General features: G+C 33.2%; 2 protein-coding genes across 17 annotated transcripts in view; both read right to left on the reverse strand.

Annotated features, from left to right (window-relative positions):
• Positions 1-19413, reverse strand: part of LOC117163914 (dystrobrevin beta) — a 29427-nt gene extending 10014 nt beyond the window's left edge. For 8 of the 13 annotated variants that reach the window (XR_013061851.1, XM_033346641.2, XM_033346640.2 and 5 more), the window contains exons 1-2: positions 18969-19413; positions 245-409 (exon numbers count right to left, since the gene is read on the reverse strand). Coding sequence is in view for 12 of the 13 variants with exons in the window: in XM_033346641.2 (XP_033202532.1) it covers positions 245-404 (160 nt within the window). In the remaining variant the exon portion in view is untranslated. Of the gene's footprint in view, positions 1-244; positions 410-7529; positions 7637-18968 lie in introns of those variants that run through there. The other 5 variants (XM_033346642.2, XM_076627822.1, XM_076627819.1 and 2 more) reach the window with 4 other exon arrangements.
• A 123-nt stretch (positions 19414-19536) lies between these two features.
• The window catches only part of LOC117163912 (uncharacterized), a 30431-nt gene continuing 28363 nt past the window's right edge, over positions 19537-21604 (reverse strand). For 2 of the 4 annotated variants that reach the window (XM_033346625.2, XM_076627816.1), the window contains 4 exons: positions 21119-21220; positions 20199-20366; positions 20051-20119; positions 19538-19979 (listed from right to left, as the gene is read on the reverse strand). In XM_033346625.2, coding sequence (XP_033202516.2) covers positions 19861-19979; positions 20051-20119; positions 20199-20366; positions 21119-21220 — 458 coding nt within the window. In that variant the 3' untranslated portion in view covers positions 19538-19860. Of the gene's footprint in view, positions 19980-20050; positions 20120-20198; positions 20367-21118; positions 21221-21604 lie in introns of all 4 variants that reach the window. The other 2 variants (XM_033346628.2, XM_033346627.2) reach the window with 2 other exon arrangements.

Raw genomic sequence — 21604 nt, forward strand, 5'->3', positions numbered from 1 at the left:
TAACTATCAGTAAGTTGATTATAAATGTACCAAATAGATGACTTAGCGTTAAGTAAGCTAGGTCTTTGGACCTGGCCTAACGGCTCTTTCTGACATATTCACGTTATAATATTCAACAAATATTATTGTACGATAAAACTCAGATTCTATTAGAATTGTCTATAAAACCCAAAACTTCATTTGTTTACACCTACTTTTCCTTCGTTTATTACGTTATACGTCTACATAAATATGTTACACTCACAGTGAACTTTCTTCTGAATAAATCGCAATTTGCATGCAGTGCGGTACGACGCAAATCGAATGCTATCAAAATTTTGCTGCCGCATTTCTTGCAACAGCTGCAACCGGCTTGCCTCCCCGGTGCTGCTATTTCCCGACCCTCCGGCGCCATCCTCCGCCATCTTATCTGCAACATATAATAAAAATAAAATAGTATCATGTTCGATCTATTTGTATGCATTGAGAAAGTCCTAAAAATCGTGTCAGTTTCCAATGGAATGCGAACGATAAAATTTATTCGTGGTCAATTAACTACCTACGCGGAACCTAATGCAGCCTTTTAGTCAGTTATCTAAATGTCAGAGTAATCAATAAAAGCTAGATTTCTTCGTTCTTTATTGCGCCTACGGTGAACATTCTCAAGGGTTCTGAGGGCATTCAAGGCATCCGCAGAATGCACGAGCACTATTCGCCACGGCGTGCTTCATTGTGTCGTTGATTAGTTTCAGTCCAGTCTGATGAATCAAGCATCGCGCGATTAATACGATGCTATTAAGATCAGGAATTGCGACGAAACTAGTATAGTGAAGCACGAAGATCGCCTTTGAAGCGACAGCGATAACTTCCAACATTTTAATTGCCATTTTAAGAAAAGTTAAACTCAACAAAATCATTCGACGAAGAAAATAAAATAAAGTAGTGTTACGACACATATTCTTTGGTATTATTATGATACTTTTAAGCTTTGTCTATAAACAATATATGTTATTAAGTCATTAAATACAATAAGTATATTTATGTTTAACAAATCTGATTCTATTTAGCATCTAAAATACTATTCATATAAATTAAATAATTGGTAATATATTACCATATTATACACAAATTGTTTCTTTCCTCTCTTTTTTGAAATTATTCCATTCGGAATATTCATTTCAAACGAATAATATAATCGATTGCCATGTATCTATAATTATTGAATATTCTATTATAATTTTGATCAAAATTAATTTTCACGGAATCAGTTAAATTAATTTGTTCATATAAATAAACATGGTTCGCCCCGTACAACAGTCTCATATTAAAATACAATTTTATCCTCTTCTGAAACCAACAAAGTAAAATAATATTCAGTAACGAAGCCACTCGTTTAACATAAATATTTACATAGTCCAAGAAACATTTAAGCACGAAAGAGTTAACAGTGTCGAATTTTAAAAGTTCAGTGCGTATAATTTGTTTCTTATAGAAATAACATAATATTAGAATCAATATTATAGAAATTATACAATACGCATAATACTATTCATATAAATTAAATAATTGGTAATATATTACCATATTATACACAAATTGTTTCTTTTCTCTCTTTTTTGAAATTATTCCATTCGGAATATTCATTTCAAACGAATAATATAATCGATTGCCATGTATCTATAATTATTGAATATTCTATTATAATTTTGATCAAAATTAATTTTCACGGAATCAGTTAAATTAATTTGTTCATATAAATAAACATGGTTCGCCCCGTACAACAGTCTCATATTAAAATACAATTTTATTCTCTTCTGAAACCAACAAAATAAAATAATATTCAGTAACGAAGCCACTCGTTTAACATAAATTTTTACATATTCCAAGAAACATTTAAGCACGAAAGAGTTAACAGTGCCGAATTTTAAAAGTTCAGTGCGTATAATTTGTTTCTTACAGAAATAATGTAATATTGGAATCAATATTATAGAAATTATACAATACGCATAATACTATTCATATAAATTAAATAATTGGTAATATATTACCATATTATACACAAATTGTTTCTCTTCTCTCTTTTTTGAAATCATTCCATTCGGAATATTCATTTTAAACGAATAATATAATCGATTGCCATGTATCTATAATTATTGAATATTCTATTATAATTTTGATCAAAATTAATTTTCACGGAATCAGTTAAATTAATTTGTTCATATAAATAAACATGGTTCGCCCCGTACAACAGTCTCATATCAAAATACAATTTTATCCTCTTCTGAAACCAACAAAGTAAAATAATATTCAGTAACGAAGCCACTCGTTTAACATAAATATTTACATAGTCCAAGAAACATTTAAGCACGAAAGAGTTAATAGTGTCGAATTTTAAAAGTTCAGTGCGTATAATTTGTTTCTTATAGAAATAACATAATATTAGAATCAATATTATAGAAATTATACAATACGCATAATACTATTCATGTAAATTAAATAATTGGTAATATATTACCATATTATACACAAATTGTTTCTCTTCTCTCTTTTTTGAAATCATTCCATTCGGAATATTCATTTCAAACGAATAATATAATCGATTGCCATGTATCTATAATTATTGAATATTCTATTATAATTTTGATCAAAATTAATTTTCACGGAATCAGTTAAATTAATTTGTTCATATAAATAAACATGGTTCGCCCCGTACAACAGTCTCATATTAAAATACAATTTTATCCTCTTCTGAAACTAACAAAATAAAATAATATTCAGTAACGAAGCCACTCGTTTAACATAAATTTTTACATATTCCAAGAAACATTTAAGCACGAAAGAGTTAACAGTGTCGAATTTTAAAAGTTCAGTGCGTATAATTTGTTTCTTACAGAAATAATGTAATATTAGAATCAATATTATATAAATTATACAATACGCATAATACTATTCATATAAATTAAATAATTGGTAATATATTACCATATTATACACAAATTGTTTCTTTTCTCTCTTTTTTGAAATCATTCCATTCGGAATATTCATTTCAAACGAATAACATAATCGATTGCCATGTATCTATAATTATTGAATATTCTATTATAATTTTGATCAAAATTAATTTTCACGGAATCAGTTAAATTAATTTGTTCATATAAATAAACATGGTTCGCCCCGTACAACAGTCTCATATCAAAATACAATTTTATCCTCTTCTGAAACCAACAAAGTAAAATAATATTCAGTAACGAAGCCACTCGTTTAACATAAATATTTACATAGTCCAAGAAACATTTAAGCACGAAAGAGTTAACAGTGTCGAATTTTAAAAGTTCAGTGCGTATAATTTGTTTCTTACAGAAATAATGTAATATTAGAATCAATATTATAGAAATTATACAATACGCATAATACTATTCATATAAATTAAATAATTGGTAATATATTACCATATTATACACAAATTGTTTCTCTTCTCTCTTTTTTGAAATCATTCCATTCGGAATATTCATTTCAAACGAATAATATAATCGATTGCCATGTATCTATAATTATTGAATATTCTATTATAATTTTGATCAAAATTAATTTTCACGGAATCAGTTAAATTAATTTGTTCATATAAATAAACATGGTTCGCCCCGTACAACAGTCTCATATCAAAATACAATTTTATCCTCTTCTGAAACCAACAAAGTAAAATAATATTCAGTAACGAAGCCACTCGTTTAACATAAATATTTACATAGTCCAAGAAACATTTAAGCACGAAAGAGTTAATAGTGTCGAATTTTAAAAGTTCAGTGCGTGTAATTTGTTTCTTATAGAAATAACATAATATTAGAATCAATATTATAGAAATTATACAATACGCATAATACTATTCATACAAATTAAATAATTGGTAATATATTACCATATTATACACAAATTGTTTCTCTTCTCTCTTTTTTGAAATCATTCCATTCGGAATATTCATTTCAAACGAATAATATAATCGATTGCCATGTATCTATAATTATTGAATATTCTATTATAATTTTGATCAAAATTAATTTTCACGGAATCAGTTAAATTAATTTGTTCATATAAATAAACATGGTTCGCCCCGTACAACAGTCTCATATTAAAATACAATTTTATCCTCTTCTGAAACCAACAAAATAAAATAATATTCAGTAACGAAGCCACTCGATATACTATCGATTCGCAGCAGCGTTCGTTCACATCACAAATTGCCGCATTTCGGTGTCGATTCAATAACGTCCCGAGTCAATACTTCAATTTAAAACCTCCAAACGTTCGTTCGTATCGTCAACAATCGACAACGACCTATCAGGTTGGCACAGCTAACAAAGAAATCATGGAAACGAGAATGCCGACGAGGAAGACAATTACTTTTATCGTTGATATACCCGACAAAACAACGGGAGAGTTCGCCGGTCGTTAACTTAATGGAACGTGGAAATCACTCAACGACTGCTTGATAATTCATAGGAGACTGTTTCAGACAAAGCCGAATTGTCGCAGCAGCAACTGGAAGCAACCGGTAAATATCAAAGCAATTAATATTTTGCTGGAAAATCACCATCGGGAGTAACGACATGATTCAAGTGGAAAACGAAGCGCACCAAAGGCAAAAGGATCATTTGCAATTCAGTTCGTTAAGTATTCTGTACGATGAAGCCTCGATCAGCAGGATCTGCGTGAGATTGTGCGAAACTAAATCGTTCTAGACTTACAGAATCGAATTCCCTGGAACTTTCCACACTTTTAGGAACAGAGATCCACTTTAGAAATATTTCGTGATCCATTCGAAGACTACACGAAGTGTAATTATTGAAAGTTGATTTATAAGCAATTCAAAATTGATTCGTGTAGTTCTACGAACTGGAACAAAGTAGGTAGAAATAGTAATTCTAATGTGATCTTTAACTGAATCAACTTCGATTTGTTCACCGATTATTTTTGATAAATTACAGTTGTCCTAATGGACGTGTAAACTATTGTCATATTTTAATGTTTAACACGGTTTTGAATGTGTATTAAAATACATATGTATCTGTGGCGCGTGAAACGTATATTAAAGAATTAAAGATCCATGTTCTTAAGTATACGTGTACACAGGTATCTAAGTACTCGCAGTTAGCGTGATTTTGAAATCAGTTAATCGAATTCGCATGTTTTTCGATCATCAGTTCATTGACTCTCGGGAAGAAAAAATAATAAACCAGGTGTAAGGCTGCTTCACGTTTGATTGTTCAACGGTTATCCGCGTATATTCAAACATACTGTCCAACGGCTATACTCGTATGTTTAAATACACGTGTTATAGAAACATACGGATACCCGTGAAACAGGAATGATCGTGTATTCCTATTACACATGTATGCGTATATTTAAATATACACGCATAATCATTGAATAGTTAAACGTGGAACGGTCCTGAACATAGTTTTGAATATCTTAAAATATGTTGTTCTCAGGATGATCGAAAAACATGTGAATTCGTTTATCTGTATATGTGTATTGAATACCCGCGTACGAGTATATTTGTAGTCCGTGTACACGTGTATTAACATTTACACGGATTGAAAGTGAAATTTGTTTATCATACGCGAAATAAGAATTCGCAGGCGCGATCCACACTTTGGGAATCTACAGGGTGGTTGGTAACTGGTGGTACAAGCGGAAAGGGGGTACAAAGCGAAAAGAAATCGAAAATATAGAATAAAAAATTGTTTAAAAAATTTTTTTTAATTTTTCCATCGAAACAACGATCCGTTATAACGAGACGTGATAAAGTGCACGCGTACCGAGCGAAAATTCAAAGTCGATTTTCTCGAAAACAAAGCCTCAAACGAAAAATTGTGATTCTATATTTTCGATTTCTTTTTTCGCGTAGAATCACCCCCTTTCCGCTTGTACCACCAGTTACCAACCACCCTGTATATTCTGTAGCAGTGGTTCCCAAATTTTTTCTAGTCACAGCACATTTTAAAAATTGTACAGATATTTTAGCGCATAATATATACAAATTTAAAAAATTAGAACAGCAAATACAATTGCGTGATTAAAAAAAAGGGAAAAAGAAGACATTGCTCTTTCGCGATGTGCTGCACGTCCTTTGACAATCATTGCACCAGACCAGAGCTATTCGAACTTTGTTATTCCTTCAGTTTAAATTTAAGGTTTCTGGTCCTCAGGATCGTGTGAATGATTTTCAGCGCACTGACTTCGAGGACAGTTCCTTAGCGCAATGGAACGGGAAATCGATGTGACTCGTCGGTTGTTGTCCAACAAAATGGAACGGAGACAGGTGCATTTAGAATGAAAAGTGCCGGGAGAAAGGGAAATCGAGTGAAAGAGCGATGAAAGAAAAAAAGGTTCGAGCATTGCCATGCACCGGCAGATTGATATCTCCGGCTGCTTCTGCCACCGAGTATTTTCGCGGATTACTTTCTCGGTAAATTCGCGACTCTGGCGAAATACGATCCGGAAGCATCTTTGAATTCGTCTGGCATATTTCGTTGAAACGGTGGAACGATGATTTGCATTCGAGTCTATTTAAGTGTCTGAAAAAATTATTCCTTTTTCCTAAAAAATGCTTACAAACCAGCTTATACGCATAGAAAATATTTTCGCGTGTAATGTAACGTGTAAAATACAAAAGAAAGTTCTACGAGAAAATATAAAAGCAACTTTCGTCTTGATTTTTTCACAAGTTATGGAAATTTCTTTAAATCTTTTTGAAATGACAATAATGACGGACATTGTAGTAATTTCGAAAGTCGCAAGGTCGAGAGAAATGGTATAACCTCCATTATGGAAAGTTTTCCATGGGTCGTCTAATATATTTTAAATGAATAAAGCTTCCTGGTAGAACATATTTCGCATATACGTATATAGGTATACATATGTATTCTTATCTTTAATAAGAGAAATTCAATTTTTGTCAGTTACAATTGTTAGAAATAAAATACGATAGTAATAAAATATAGTATTATATAACACGTATAAAATATTTTTAAATAATCTATGAAATAGGAAAAAATAACCTTTGTTTATTAAGAAACAATCTCGAGTTTCGAGTTGTTCGTTTCTTCGACTTATTTCGCAATATATTACAGTCCACAAGGTGAACTGTGCCTATATGCTATCATAAATTATACTTTCAACAAAATTACACGTTTCAGAAACGATTAAACTACATACTTCTAGTACCCTAGAAACTCCAGTGCAATTAAACTATATACTCTAGATGTTACGTCCCGTTACCTTATACAAACCAAACTCCATCTCTCGGCCAAGATGGCCACTAACTGCGCAAATTCACAAAGGATATAACCTAACAAACACGAAGTGGTACCTCGCTGGGGGTAGCCACCCACATAATAATCAAACAGCCAAAAAATTCTACCAAATGTCCAAATCGGACAAATTGTGAATGTAAACAACTAAATAAAAAAAAAAACTAACTGCGCAAATATAAATAGTCGGACCGCAACAATCCTAAAGAACTTCCATAAAACTAAGTATTTGTTTTTTACCTTAATTGTTATAAAATATATTCAAGTCGAGACGTTTCTTATGGTTATTGCTCCATCAGGTGAAAAGACCTTTTTCTCATGTTCAATGGTCATCTTCACCCACAAGCGACCAGTGGTGGGGCGACCAACCCCCAGCAATAGTTTCTGCGGCAGCATCGTCACCGAACTTCACTGGTTTATCAGCCTTTGATCAGTCAACATCTCTTGACTGGTTTTTCATTCGTTGATCAGTCAATGTCTTGACTGGTTCTTCGTTCATTGATCAGTCATCAGTTTTAACTTACTATTTACATGTCTGTGAGAATACGTCTACACGCACCTAGCGTAACTATTTGTATCTACAAAGTTATCGGAATAAATATATTATAACCTGTTACTTCAGTTCAGTACACCTCTATTATCCTAATCGAAATAGGGGATCGACCAATTCGTGGCGTCGATTATCCAATCGTAACGAGAATTTACGGCTCTCGTTGACGCGATCTACCGCGAACGCGCCTCTGCGCGAACGGTCGAACACTAGAACTTTTTAATACTTTCGTCTTAGATTTTAAGGTTCTTTTTATTTTATAGTGAATTAATTAAAGTTATAAAAATCTATAAAATATAATATAATAATATTAAATAATAATAAATATAATAAATAATAATAATAATAATAATAATATAATAATAATAAAATAAAATATAATAAAATAAAATATATCTATAATTAAATAAATCTCAACAAAATCAATAATAAGTTAAAGAAAATAAAGAAAAAGGAATAACTTTCTTCATATATTAATTGGTGAAGGACATAACCTAACAAACACGATGATGGTACCCCGCTGGGGGTAGCCACCCACATGTTATATTAGTATACAGCTACAACATTTTACCAAATGTCCTACTGGACAAATTGTAAAATTCAAATAAATAAATAAATAATAAAAAAAATATATTAATTGATGGACTGGCGCTGTTTTTTAAGTCATGACTTCGGTTCTTCTTCTTAGAGAATTGATTGAGCAAGCGGAGTATTCGATGCAGGATCGATAAAAACACGTTTATCTTCGATCTTATTACATAGCGTGCGAGCACGAGGAGAGAATAAATCGTAACAATCGTCGTTTGTTTGCCGCACAGCGTAACTCATAAAATCGTGCCATCGCGATGGCCTGTTTTCTGTCATTGCGAAACTCCGTTCCTATGCATTGTGGCCCGTGTTCGCCCGAAGGCGAATCACCGCTAAAGTTCATCAGTCGCGCCGATGCAAACGCGCACGGAAAATAGTGATGGGATCTGAAACAATTCGAACATGATCCAAAGTTCAAAGCTCTTGAAAGTCTTAGTAATTCTTGAGGCTTTAAAGTCTTGTAAGTTTGGGCCGTCTTGAAATAAAGGTATTTATGATAACTCGAACTTACGAGATTTGTTTTAATATTCTATGTCAATGATACCGTTTCAACGACAATAATCAAAAGGCTTGTAAGATGTCGAATACTTATCAAGTTCTCAAAACCTACTGAAACCCTTAAAAGTTTTAAGGTGATCGAGACTTTTAAGACGACCAAAAATTTCAAAACGATCGAGTCTTTTGGAGATTTTATGGACTCAAGACTTAAAAAGACTTCCAAGAGCTCCAAGCTTCGAATCATGTTCGAAGTGATTCGAATTTGTCAGCGTATATGCGATACAGATTCGAAGTGGTTCGTAGTGTTTCAGATCCCGTCACTATCGGAAAACCCGCGATAGAGAGAAACTGCAAAGAAAATCGACCATGTCGGAACGACTGCAATAAACATAGAATTCTAAAGGCGCATGAAAGTTATAGGTGTAGTTGTCTGAACCGGTTATGTAACAGCGGTAAAGCAGTGGTACATTACTACTCATAGACGAATCTTTTCTACGCCACGAAACTTCGCATTAATCATATAATTTGTTACTACGTCATTATGAGTTCAGATAAAAGCAATAGTCTCGAAAGGCTGATTGGAGCTAGAACTACAGCATCAGATTTTGCTTTTTTATAATTATTGCAAATATACAGATACGTTTGATAAAATTAATATTGCTTTTTATTCAAATAGATAATTATTTAGATATATTTATTTATATCAGGTTTAGACAAACTCTATTTGAAATAAAGATAAAAAATAACAATTCAAAGTAATAGCTCATTTCAATTATTACATTATTTTTATTGTGAATATAATATAGGAAAGGTAACTTCACTATTAAAATCAAATAAATTATTCTCAAATATTTTTCTATTATGTTATATAATAAATTCGTTCGTTCTAACTATTTCAAATTAAATAACAGATAATTTGAATTTTAATACATATTAATTTAAATCTTAAGTATTATGTGAACTATATATCATTGATAATATAATTATAATACGAATGTTGAAGTAACTACAACTACTTGTACAAATATTGATGTAACTTCTGATCTTGCATATATATGTATAATATCCGATTGGTTTTGGTATTGAGATATTGAGCATTGATTTGAAATTTTTGTTTCACATGTACCGTAACCTGCTTATGGTAGTCTGTTCATGGTCTAGTTACTACAAGTTACTTTGGCAAACTGTGGCGATCACACGAAAATTTCTATCAGGTTATCATAGGGAAACCCGCGGTGATTGGATCGAAGTAAACTTCTACCGTAATGTAGTTACGTTCGGTTATAATTTAGTTAAATATTATATCTCAGTGTGTATTATTCGTTTGCATGATCTGTATGAGATATTATATTATCTATATACATGTATTTCTCTAATTTATAGTAGAAATATGTATATAGAATATTAATAGTATATTTCTAGTCAGAAAATTAAGTAATTATAAACCACATCATAATAAGTCACATTTCTCAGATATACAGCGTGGTTGGTAACTGGAGGTACAAGCGGAAAGAGGGTGATTCTACGCGAAAAAAGAAGTCGAAAATATAGAATAACAATTTTTCGTTTGAGGCTTTGTTTTCGAGAAAATCGACTTTGAATTTTCGCTCGGTACGCCTGCGGTACGTTATAACGGATCTCACTGTAGATCGTTGTCTCGATGGAAAAATTAAAAAAAAAAAGAAAAAAACCGCTTTTTTTACGTGGGGAAATCCGGCGGATTTTTATCGGCTAAAACCCCACGGGCGGGCCTAGGTGTAGTTTAGCAACGAGTGAAACCGTATCTCCGGGGGTACTTCCCAAACACTCATAGAAAGCACAACAACATAGTAGGCAAGGGGGGTCGGGAAACCCACTTTTGCCCGTTGTATATACTTCTAAGATGATATTTGGTTTTCCACCTTGGCTTGCCCAGGAGTGGTCTCGAACTCGCAACATATTACTACCCCATACGCCCTTTACGAGCGTAGCTAGCGAACCCGCCGAGTATTTACTAGTTGTTGACTCATTATGTTCATCAAGTTGTCCTTATACTCTGGTATAAGAAAACTCTGGTCTTCAGTGTTGCTACAACGAACACGTGTTTTACAGCTGATGACCCAAGATGTTCACCTAAACCTCAAAATATAGAATAATAGAAAATATAGAATATATAGAATAGAAAATATAGAATAAAAATTTTTCGTTTGAGGCTTTGTTTTCGAGAAAATCGACTTTGAATTTTCGCTCGGTACGCCTGCGGTACGTTATAACGGATCTCACTGTAGATCGTTGTCTCGATGAAAGAATTAAGAAAAAAAGAAAAAAAAAATTTTTATTGTATATTTTCGACTTCTTTTTTCGCGTAGAATCATCCCCTTTCCGCTTGTACCACCAGTTACCAACCACCCTGTATATCTTGTATAATTCTGTTGAAAACGAACTTGTTACATTCTTTTAACGTGGTCTTCGATCAAAATTATGTAATCTTTTATTTTTGGAGAATACATGAATCACATAAGCCTTACATTAAAAATTAATTGAAAGAATCTCACTGCAGATCAATATATCCCCACATTGCTACCAGCTTATTAAATTAAATACGACGTATTATTACGACATATCATACTCTTTAATTCGTACAATGCTAACTATTCCGACGTAAGAATTAAAGATGTTTAACAACGATTTAATAATCAAGTACAAAGTAGATCCCGTTAATTGCTTAATTGCGTGACGCAATTGTTTTGCGAAAAAAATGTGCTGATACCGATAAGCCTTAATTTACAAGACCACATTATTTCATTATGATCACTTATCATTAATCTTATAAACCGGAATTTTTATTCCATTGAATATCGAACATGCGATATTACCTCAGAATAGGTGCTAAAGTTTACAAGTGCACTATTCAGTTAAGTTCGTCGCTATTGAGTTCTTATCTCTGCTCGTTAAAATTCTTCAGCCTGGTATGTGTTTTTCCGCGTAATGACTACGTTGCAAAGCTAAAAATACACTAAATGTCACACAATGGCAATCGCTTGTTGCATGAGTAAAAACAGTTTTCAATGACGCGAGCATTCGATGAAAAAATTATTTATGCATTTCAGATAGAATATTCACTTTCCTTTTAAATTCTATCAAACTAAACTGAAAATCACATTAAAATAAAAAATACTAAATTTGTTAAATCGTTAACTCTGGTTTTACGTTTCGCTAGTAGTTCCCATTTATATCACTTTGAAGCTCGACAATTCTATCAAACTAAACTGGAAATCACATTAAAATAAAAAATACTAAATTTGTTAAATCGCTAACTCTGGTTTTACGTTTCGCTAGTAGCTCCCATTTATATCACTTTGGAGCTCGACAAAAACGAAATAAAGCAAGCTTATTCAGGTGTTTCAAATCTTATCCAAAGAGATGGTGTGTTTTAAATTCGAATGAAGTAGGAATTTGGCGTTCTCGCCAGCTATTCGTTGCAAATCACGAATGTACAATTTGAATAGACATAAATAAGCACACGGCCGTGCTTTAGCTTTAGAGGACCAACAAAACAAACGGCGTTTCTCAGAGCTATGAAAATAGCTCTCCTCGACGATTCCTCGAAAACGTGAATATCGCTTCGAGCACAGTCACTCGATCTTATTGGCTTTTTGCCGCTAATAATTGAAATGAACAGGTTGTGAACACAACATACTGAAGATTCAGTGTTTTCTTTAACAAGTCGCTGCTGATTGCCAATATGTAAATACCTGCTACAAATTCGCATTATTTTCATTCGTTTCACTTATTTCACCATATTGATCATATGCTTTAATCACTGTTCTTATTTATCTTCCAGTTTATCATAATGTATTTATTTACATCTTATATGTTTTATTATGAAACTGATACATCCGTATATTCTCTATCAGAAAACGTTTACTTATATTTTGTATTACTTGTATTTGGCAATATTATAATATTAGGAGACATTATAATTACAATTACAAGAAACTTCAATCTCAAATTATAATCACTGCAATATGCTAATTATGCAGTCGCAATTCTCACAAACAGGATATGATAAAATATAAAATCACGAAAGGTGGACATCCCTCGAATTTCCCCTTACCTTCACATTATTTCACCACTTGGCCCATGGATTAAAATCAGGTTAGTTGAATTCAAGCGAATTGTTTAATCTGAATGAGTCTTAACAAAAGATAGTGCAACTACCGGCAAGCGAATATTGCTCAGAGAGCATGAAAAATAGTTATTCTTTTAATATCATCATTCTAAACCAAGGAATATCGCTCCTTGAAAAGCATTCAGTCTCCATTAACCCTTAGTCGACTATTGGGAACAAATGAAGATATGATTCCTCCGGCGTGGCTCATTCAGTCATTAAAGGCTGTTACGCAAACGGCGCAGGGTGAAGTTTTGTTTGAAGGGTGAATCGGCATCGACGGTTGTCGTATTGTTCGCCACTTGGCGCTTTAATTACGTGGCGCAATGAACTTCGTAACTGCTTTCCGGCCTTCGGCCACTCCGTATACTCCAATAACCCGTATACACGCAATGAAACTTTTCTCTTTTTTCCCTCCCATTTTCTCTCTTCTTTTTTTCCTTTCCCAGCGTTTTCTTTGCGTGTGTGCACATATATCGATCCTAGATTCTGCTCGATTGACTATGGCATCAGGTTACTGGCAACGTTGCAATAATAATACCTTCACCAGTTCTAAAAACCGAAGGGTATCGATTTTTTTCAGCGGGTTGCACGTTTAACGTAATTGCAGGTTTTATTTTCTGTGAACATAGATTTCGGTGGAAAATGTTTTGTTTTCATGAATTAATGTCAATATCATAGATAGAAAAACATGCTCACTTTTGCTGATTTTTTTTTTATTTTAATGTCCCTTTATGGCTAAAAAAGAATATTTTAATATAAAATAGTTTTGTTATGTAACAATAATTATTTTGTGCAAGCGTGCGTTCGCGCGCGTGTGTGGGGGAAGTTTAATTACAAGATTTTAATTGCGCCCCTTCCTTTCCTTCCAATTGTCCTTCCTTGATTCTCCTTTTTTCCAGCACTATATAGTAGTCCGTTCCTTTTTCCTCCCCCTTTAGTATTTCTCTTCCTGTTAACCGTGTTCCTTTCAGCTCTTTACATTCATGCAGCATATGTTCCAGTGACTCTCATGCCTCTTTACATAGTTTGCGGATTGTATCTTCTTTTTTTCAATACATATTTCCCCTTTCTTCGTTCCCACGTCTGAACCTAGCATTCACCTTTGATTTCTGCCTTTGTAATTTTCATTTAAATATTTAGCTTTTTAATTGCCTCTAATTTACTTATAGCGCTTGTTATATCCGTCTTCTATTCTAGTGTATTGCTATTGTAATTGCTCTGCCCAGTCCACTTGAGTTAGATCTTCAACAAAATCTTCGTCTCTTCTTCTTTCCATTTCCAATTCTTCAGTATTTATCATTCTCTGCCTGTTTTAAGTATCTTTTATTTCTTCCCATTTCTTATGTTGGTCTGTATGTATTTCCCTTCAGCATTCTGTATCATTTTATTGTTGTTTAACCGTTCTGTTTTCTCCTCGTATCTTATTGGTTTGTTTCCCGCCTCTATCCTTACTTTATTCGTTTTGGTTTCCACCAGGACTATGCTGGGATGTTAAAATCCGGACCTAATATATTTCTCTTGTATGTTCTCCATTTTTTCTATTTTCTTCCATCTCCAAATAATTTTGCTATGCATTATTATTATCTTGCCAAAGATATAATTCTTAAGATAAATAGTATATTATATCTTCAAATATTCAGAACGTTTTTTAATATTTTAATATTATGATGAAGAATATGTTTTGAAATATGGAGAAAGCGGACAAGTGCGTATTTAACCCGAATATAAGAAAAACAATTTTGATAATATAAAATTAATTGATAAAAGATTTGTTTCTTTCTTAACACTACATGAAAACATTTTCTAAATATATGATTAATTATTTTTGTGAGTAGACGGCCTAAAATTTTTGCATAATATAATATACAGTGTGTAGATGGGCAAGAATGATATTGGCATTGGGTCAGGTGATTAAGTATCAATTTAAAAATTCTGATATTTGGACAAGCTTGTGCTTGCGTCACAAAACCTGACAGATTAAATAACACATATTTACTAAATAATGTTTCAATCTGGGAAATCGGTTTGAGAAAAATGAATTTATTAATTGTTTGATGCTATATCGATTTCTTTATATCACAGTAATATGAATAACTGCTTTGAGAAATAATTATTTTTAAACTATTTGAAGAATTTTATTTTGAATACCAGTTACTACAAAGGAAGGCGCAATAAAAGAATAGAAATAATTCTTAAACCAATTGCTAATAACGTGTTTTAAATATTTTTATAAGTTTTGTAATGTATTAAAAAATGTATTCCGTCATCAAATAAATATAATGTTTCATGTAAATACTCGATATTCACAATAAAAACGCTGTTCGCCATTCAAATACACGCCAAAATAAAGACACCACCGATCAAAACCTTCGTGACCATACTCAATAGCATTTAATCAATTTAGCGAATCGGCTTTGTGTAACTCAATTTGATTCAATCGCCGCGCCCAATAGCGATTAATGCTTGACAATGTCTTAAATACATCAAAGTGGAAAACCGTTAAGTAAATAGAACCAAGCGTAACACACTGACTAAATCGACGAGGAACTGACAGAGCGGAAAACCTGGCCAAGATAACTTACGTAATCCCATTTAGGTTCGGTTTTTCAAAGCTTTGTACCGAAAGCTGGTTGTGTATCGCGAACAAAGCTTTTTCGCTGATCTGGTTAATATCATTGATGCGTACATATTGAAAGAAAAGAAGGAAGAGAGGAGATCACCGCGTGGAATGCTTGATAAATATAGAGACGGCCGCGATAAATGCAGTAAAAACTATCTAGGTTTCTGTACTGCCTAATCAATATTTTACTTACCGAGTTACAGCTAGAAAAGGAGAGAGAGAAAGAACGATCTTACCTGCTATCTTTCAGCGAAATAATCAACGAATCAAAGTGCTCGATGCGCTTTCGAAATTACCGCCAATTTTGAAATTCGAAACGTCTGTTTTCAGCTCTAATTTTACTTTTCATTCTATGATTACGTGAACCATTCGTTGCAAACATTTCTTTTCATTTCACGATACGACTGATACTTTTCATATCTTGTTACACGTGTTTACTGTAATCTTTTATATCCTATTTTTCATATTTGACTCTCGAAAGGTGAAATTTCACATCCTGTGAATTTTGTTTTGATATTGACGTTCTGTAATAATACCATTTCAATGTTTCTTTGTTATTGTTTTTGCGAATAATAACAGTTGTAAAATAATAATATTTCATTCTAGATGGCCTTCTAGCGTTAACCACATTTTTGGTATTCAAAAATTTCTTATTAATTAATATTTCATTATTTTTATCATTATTAAATGATATTTAATCATTATTAAATTAGTTAGAATGTTTTTTTAATATTTAATACTTCTAGTCCTTTATCATATGTTCTTCTAATCTTTTATTTTATTTGATCTATTGATATACAATTGATATATATTGATGTACGATGTGTGTGTGTATGTGTGTGAGCAAATGGGATATTGTGGAATAATAGAATGATTATTAATTCTTCGAAAACCACCATACCGTATAAATTAATTATCAATATTTGAAAGAGAAAAAGGTCAGTTTATTTTTAAAAGTACAATTAAGTATCCTTAGTTAGTTTAATGTTATTATAATATCATATTCAGTTTCGTACTATACAAAATCATTATATTATTAACCTTTCAATTGCTCCAGGCAAATGCGGTATATTATAACTTGAATGCCTGAATGATTAGACTAATTCAGCTGTTCCATGTCAGTACACAAGATAACAAACAGACTAGCATAATTTGTTATGCGACCTTGTATTGAACTAGTATTGAGAACGATAGATATTTATTTCATATCTATACGGAGGGAAACTTATATGATAAATTATAAGTAAAATAATAAGAATGAGTAATTCTTATAAAGTATCTTTCTTCATATACATATACTGAAAATTTAAATGAATCGATAATGAATTAATCAAGTACATATACTAATTCGTGAAACAAGAAAAAAACAATTATACCTATTTACTTATATTTAATAATTAATAATTATTAATAATTTGTTAATTTAGTATTATACATAATACCAATTTATATACTGTTAGTAGGAATAATAATAATGTTCATTAATAATGATAGTAATTAATAATAGAAAGCCTACTCCACAAATAAAAAGAATTTGTTTACAATGAAACTAGCATTTTATGAAAGGTATTTCTGTTTACAGGGGACTAAAAAGTGTATTGATTGTTGGCCACATAAAGAGAAATCGTCTCGACGAAAGCTGTCGATGACAAAAGCCTTCGAACCTGAGTATATATATATATATATATATATATATATCACTACAAATAGTAATATGTGGAATTAATAGTATCAGTTACAAATCTCGAACAATCCACATAACCCTAATATATCGAAAATATCTGTGCAAACAATAAATGACATAGTTGAATGGTTGAATTGATCAGAGGAACTGAGACCGGAACAATGCTCACGTCAGCGGAAGGAATGTCCCAAAAGGAAACCTGAAAATCCCCAACTACATATATATACCGTTCTACTATTTTTTCCAATATATCTTCCCGAATGGAATTACTGTCTTTGCAGCGCACAAATTGCCGGAAGGATCCAACAGGAAGTGTCAGAGGAAGATCGTCAAGCAGGAAGTTGCAAAGGAATGAGGAACGTGTGGATGCCTAAGTTTGAATCAATACAATAAGTGGGCCAGGTGGGGGTGTATAAGATCGCTTGAGGAGACAGAGGAACGGTTGGGAATGTGGGACAGTTTTGGTGCGTACAGAGGAACGCGCGAAATGGAGCGGCCAAAAGGCGCGGCCAATTTCGGATTTCTCATAATTCAGATTTTCGTCAAGCTAATCTTAATCTTTTGATAAACGATTGAACAAATGGAATAAATAACCTTTAATCGTCTTACGCGACTCGAACTACAAAACATGACAATGATATAGAATCGATATCCTGTCAAATGTAACACTATCGTATTACGAACAATTGATAGCGATGTATTAAAATTTGTAACATATTTCCAAATGATTTCCAGACAAGGACTATCGTACGTACTTATATCAATGTCAGGGATAAATGTCAATCGTTCAAAATGTCATGCGGTTTCGAACGATTACATGATCGGATTATAATAAGATATAGATTGATTTTAACGATTACGAAGCGATACGTCACTCCGTGCACTGAAATTCGAACGACTTTTAACTAATAGCACACGACAATGATGAATCAACTGAGAATAATGTTTTGGACCGGTGCCGAGTAGAGGAAGCAACGTGTGTCAGTGGAGCACCGTTTAAGGGGGGAACAAACACTTCCTTGCCCAGATAGAATATATGTACATATACTCATCGGGACAGTGTCCGTTATATTACATTAGACGCATATGAAGTTAATCTTATTTGCTGGGGTTTATAGTTGCCGTTATAATATACTATAACGGTAAATAAATAAGGGGACATTCTTGCAGGTGCAGTAAAATCGAAGATCTCAACACCTGTGGAAACCGTATCGGTATTATCGACTTTAATAACAAAATTCAAACAGAGCTACAATATCTTTATATATTATATTATATTCCATATTTACAGTTTTTAATAAAATCTTATATCAATAGTCTTATCATTCATTTAAATCATTCTGTACACGTGAACATTTCATTGTACATTAAGTTACAAGTCTTATCTGCTACATAAAAATGGATATAACAATTCGAAATTTCCACCTTATTATAAAACTATATATAAAAACTAGAATGCCATCCATTAATTTTTATCTGATGTTGTAAAGAAATATACGAAAACATGTGTGCAATAAATCAAAATCGTCCAGAACGCCGTCACGAGACACGGCGATGCACCTAACCTGGCCTACCGGTGTACATACCTTAGACGCTTTCGATGCGCGTGTCTCCAACAAGGGTGAGAAGAAAAAGAATTGCCGACGGGTGTGGGGTCGCCGTCCCCGTGTCGGCAAAGGCTCCTTTCGTATCGTTCTATCACATACGCGACGTCATTAGAATGGCTTCTACTACAAGAAAGTCACCCAAAATGACGATGTAACGACACTTCTCGTGGCACTCGAGTAGGTACTGCTCCGAACACGGGACAGATCTGTCAAGAGGAGCAAACGCGTAGTTTCTGTGAGCCACTCTGACAAATACGATTCAGCCGAACGTACTTTTTACAGAGATACACGGCAATAATCAGCCCGCATCGAATGAAAGTCACAGAATTTTTCTTACCACGGAAACGTCGCGATAAACAAACTCAACGCAATCTCAACGTAATGTGCATCGCAAGCCTTGCGGCCATCACTGATTTTAACTGGCACTGGTCGTCAGTGGCGCCATCACTTTTTTAGACGGGAGAACAAGGAATCGGACCATTGCGCGCGCGATAGTCGCATGTGGCCACAAATATGTCTATATTCGAGGAAATTATGAATTGCGTTTTTCTCTCATTTTCTTTTATTTTTGCTCAAAAAATATTCGTAACTACATTTAAAAATATATCCTACGCGTTGAAACGCTTTGGAACACTCCTAGAAACTTTAACGTATATACATATAATGTAAAGTAACTGGTATGAATCATTCTTCACTGACGAATACTTATTTTATTAAACATGTATGATCGACAAAAAATATTGTTTTCATATGGCAGTGATTTGAAAGATGCTTTAACTGTTTACTAAGCGAAAGGTTAATCGTATTTGCGATATTAACTGCTCTTCTTATATCTAAATATTTTTTTTAATTCCTAGAAATACTTATGGTTTTAGGGCCCTTTCTTATCGCCGCGAGGATACTGTAAGTAATTGGCGCTTTGATAATTACAGAACTCGCAAAATCCGGGTAATCCGTGAAGTCCAGGTGGCCCCCTCATCCCAGGAATGCCTGTTGATAAACGAAGCTAAAAATACCAGCAGGAGAATTTAAAAACGTGTTTGTAACTTTTTTCTCTTTACCTGGTCTGCCTGGTTCCCCCCGTTCTCCTTGCCTTCCAGGCAATCCAGCGCCATCATTGCCAGGTGGTCCTATTAACATAATTTCCGTCAGGAAGAAAGAATGATAAATTCACCGAGTGATAATGTCAAAAAAGTTTATGTGTGCTACCAGGCGGTCCTTGCGGACCCATTGGACCTTCTACGCCAACGCCTTCCTGACCTTTATCGCCCTTCTCACCCCGTTCACCAGGTGAACCTTGAGGACCTATGGCGCCTTGTGGTCCTGGTAATCCGACAAATCCACGCTCTCCGGGTAAACCTGGGAGACCTGGATCACCTGAAGAGCAATTTTTTACCAGAATTGAACACTAATTTAATATCATTTATTTAATTTAATTTAACGTTGAAGATGAAAAATTATACATATTATATTAAGATATTTAATACTGTAAGCTTACAGTCGCTAACTGTTTATTAATCCAGGTATAATCTAACTATGTTATTTTTTTTTCTAGTGTTCATCCCTACATTAATTTTCTTTCGTTCATTTTCTAAACGTATTTTTCCAACGTTAAAGGATATTTCAAGTTTAAGTAGAGTATAAAAAATTATTATTGGTATATATGCTTTTTCGTTTTTATCCTATGTCTAATATTTTCTTAAAGTATTAAACATCTTTCTCGTTTGCTAAAATGTGAGTAACATTGAAATATAATTCGAGCATCTCAGCAGGATTAATATAATAAAGAATAATGAATCAAATGTAATGTAACATTGTTATTATTGTTACAGATAAATAGGTCATACCGGAAGAAAAGATGTTAGCATATTTCTGTTCTTCTTGATTAAAATGTCCTGTCTACCACTTCGAAATTGAAGAAAACCGAAGTTTTTCCATTCTCTTTGTGCCAACCTTGTCATTCAATCCAAAATGGTTAACTGTCATTTCGTAACAAGTCGTATAACATAATTTCATTTAAAAAGTAAAAAAACATGTATAATTTCAAATATTTCAACATATCTTGAAAAATGAAAAAATGTTAGATAGAACATATTAATTGAGAAAAACAGATTTGATCTAGTAGGTACCTGGGATGCCCTGGGTTCCAATTCGACCGGGACGACCCTGTCGGGCCAGTCCCGGCAACCCGGGTGGCCCTCGTAGACCTTCTGTTAGTGTTTTCAGCCTCTCTGTGACACATGCAGGATTCCATCATCTTTATAGATGTACACAGCCACGTGAGTTGTTAATCTCCGATCGATCAATTGTTAATCGAGCGGATGTGCGTGTACATGAATCGCGTCGCTGATGAATGCTGACTCTAACTAAGGATGAAAGTGAAATTTCAAGCAACTCATGACAGAACGATGACAGCAACAACCATTGTGATGTTTCGCTATGACTATCAAGGACGCTGAAGGTATTTTTATGTAATGACGATTCATCGTCTACTATGGATTTCTGAGGAAAAGATACAGTCCCTAATCATCGTATTAAAATTACATGCAGAAATTTCATCTATCTAGCTATAAATGTCATGTATACATATACTACATCAGATAAATGGGAAACTA

Source organism: Bombus vancouverensis, chromosome 2 (genome assembly GCF_051014615.1).
Source record: "Bombus vancouverensis nearcticus chromosome 2, iyBomVanc1_principal, whole genome shotgun sequence".
Classification (NCBI taxonomy): domain Eukaryota; kingdom Metazoa; phylum Arthropoda; class Insecta; order Hymenoptera; family Apidae; genus Bombus; species Bombus vancouverensis.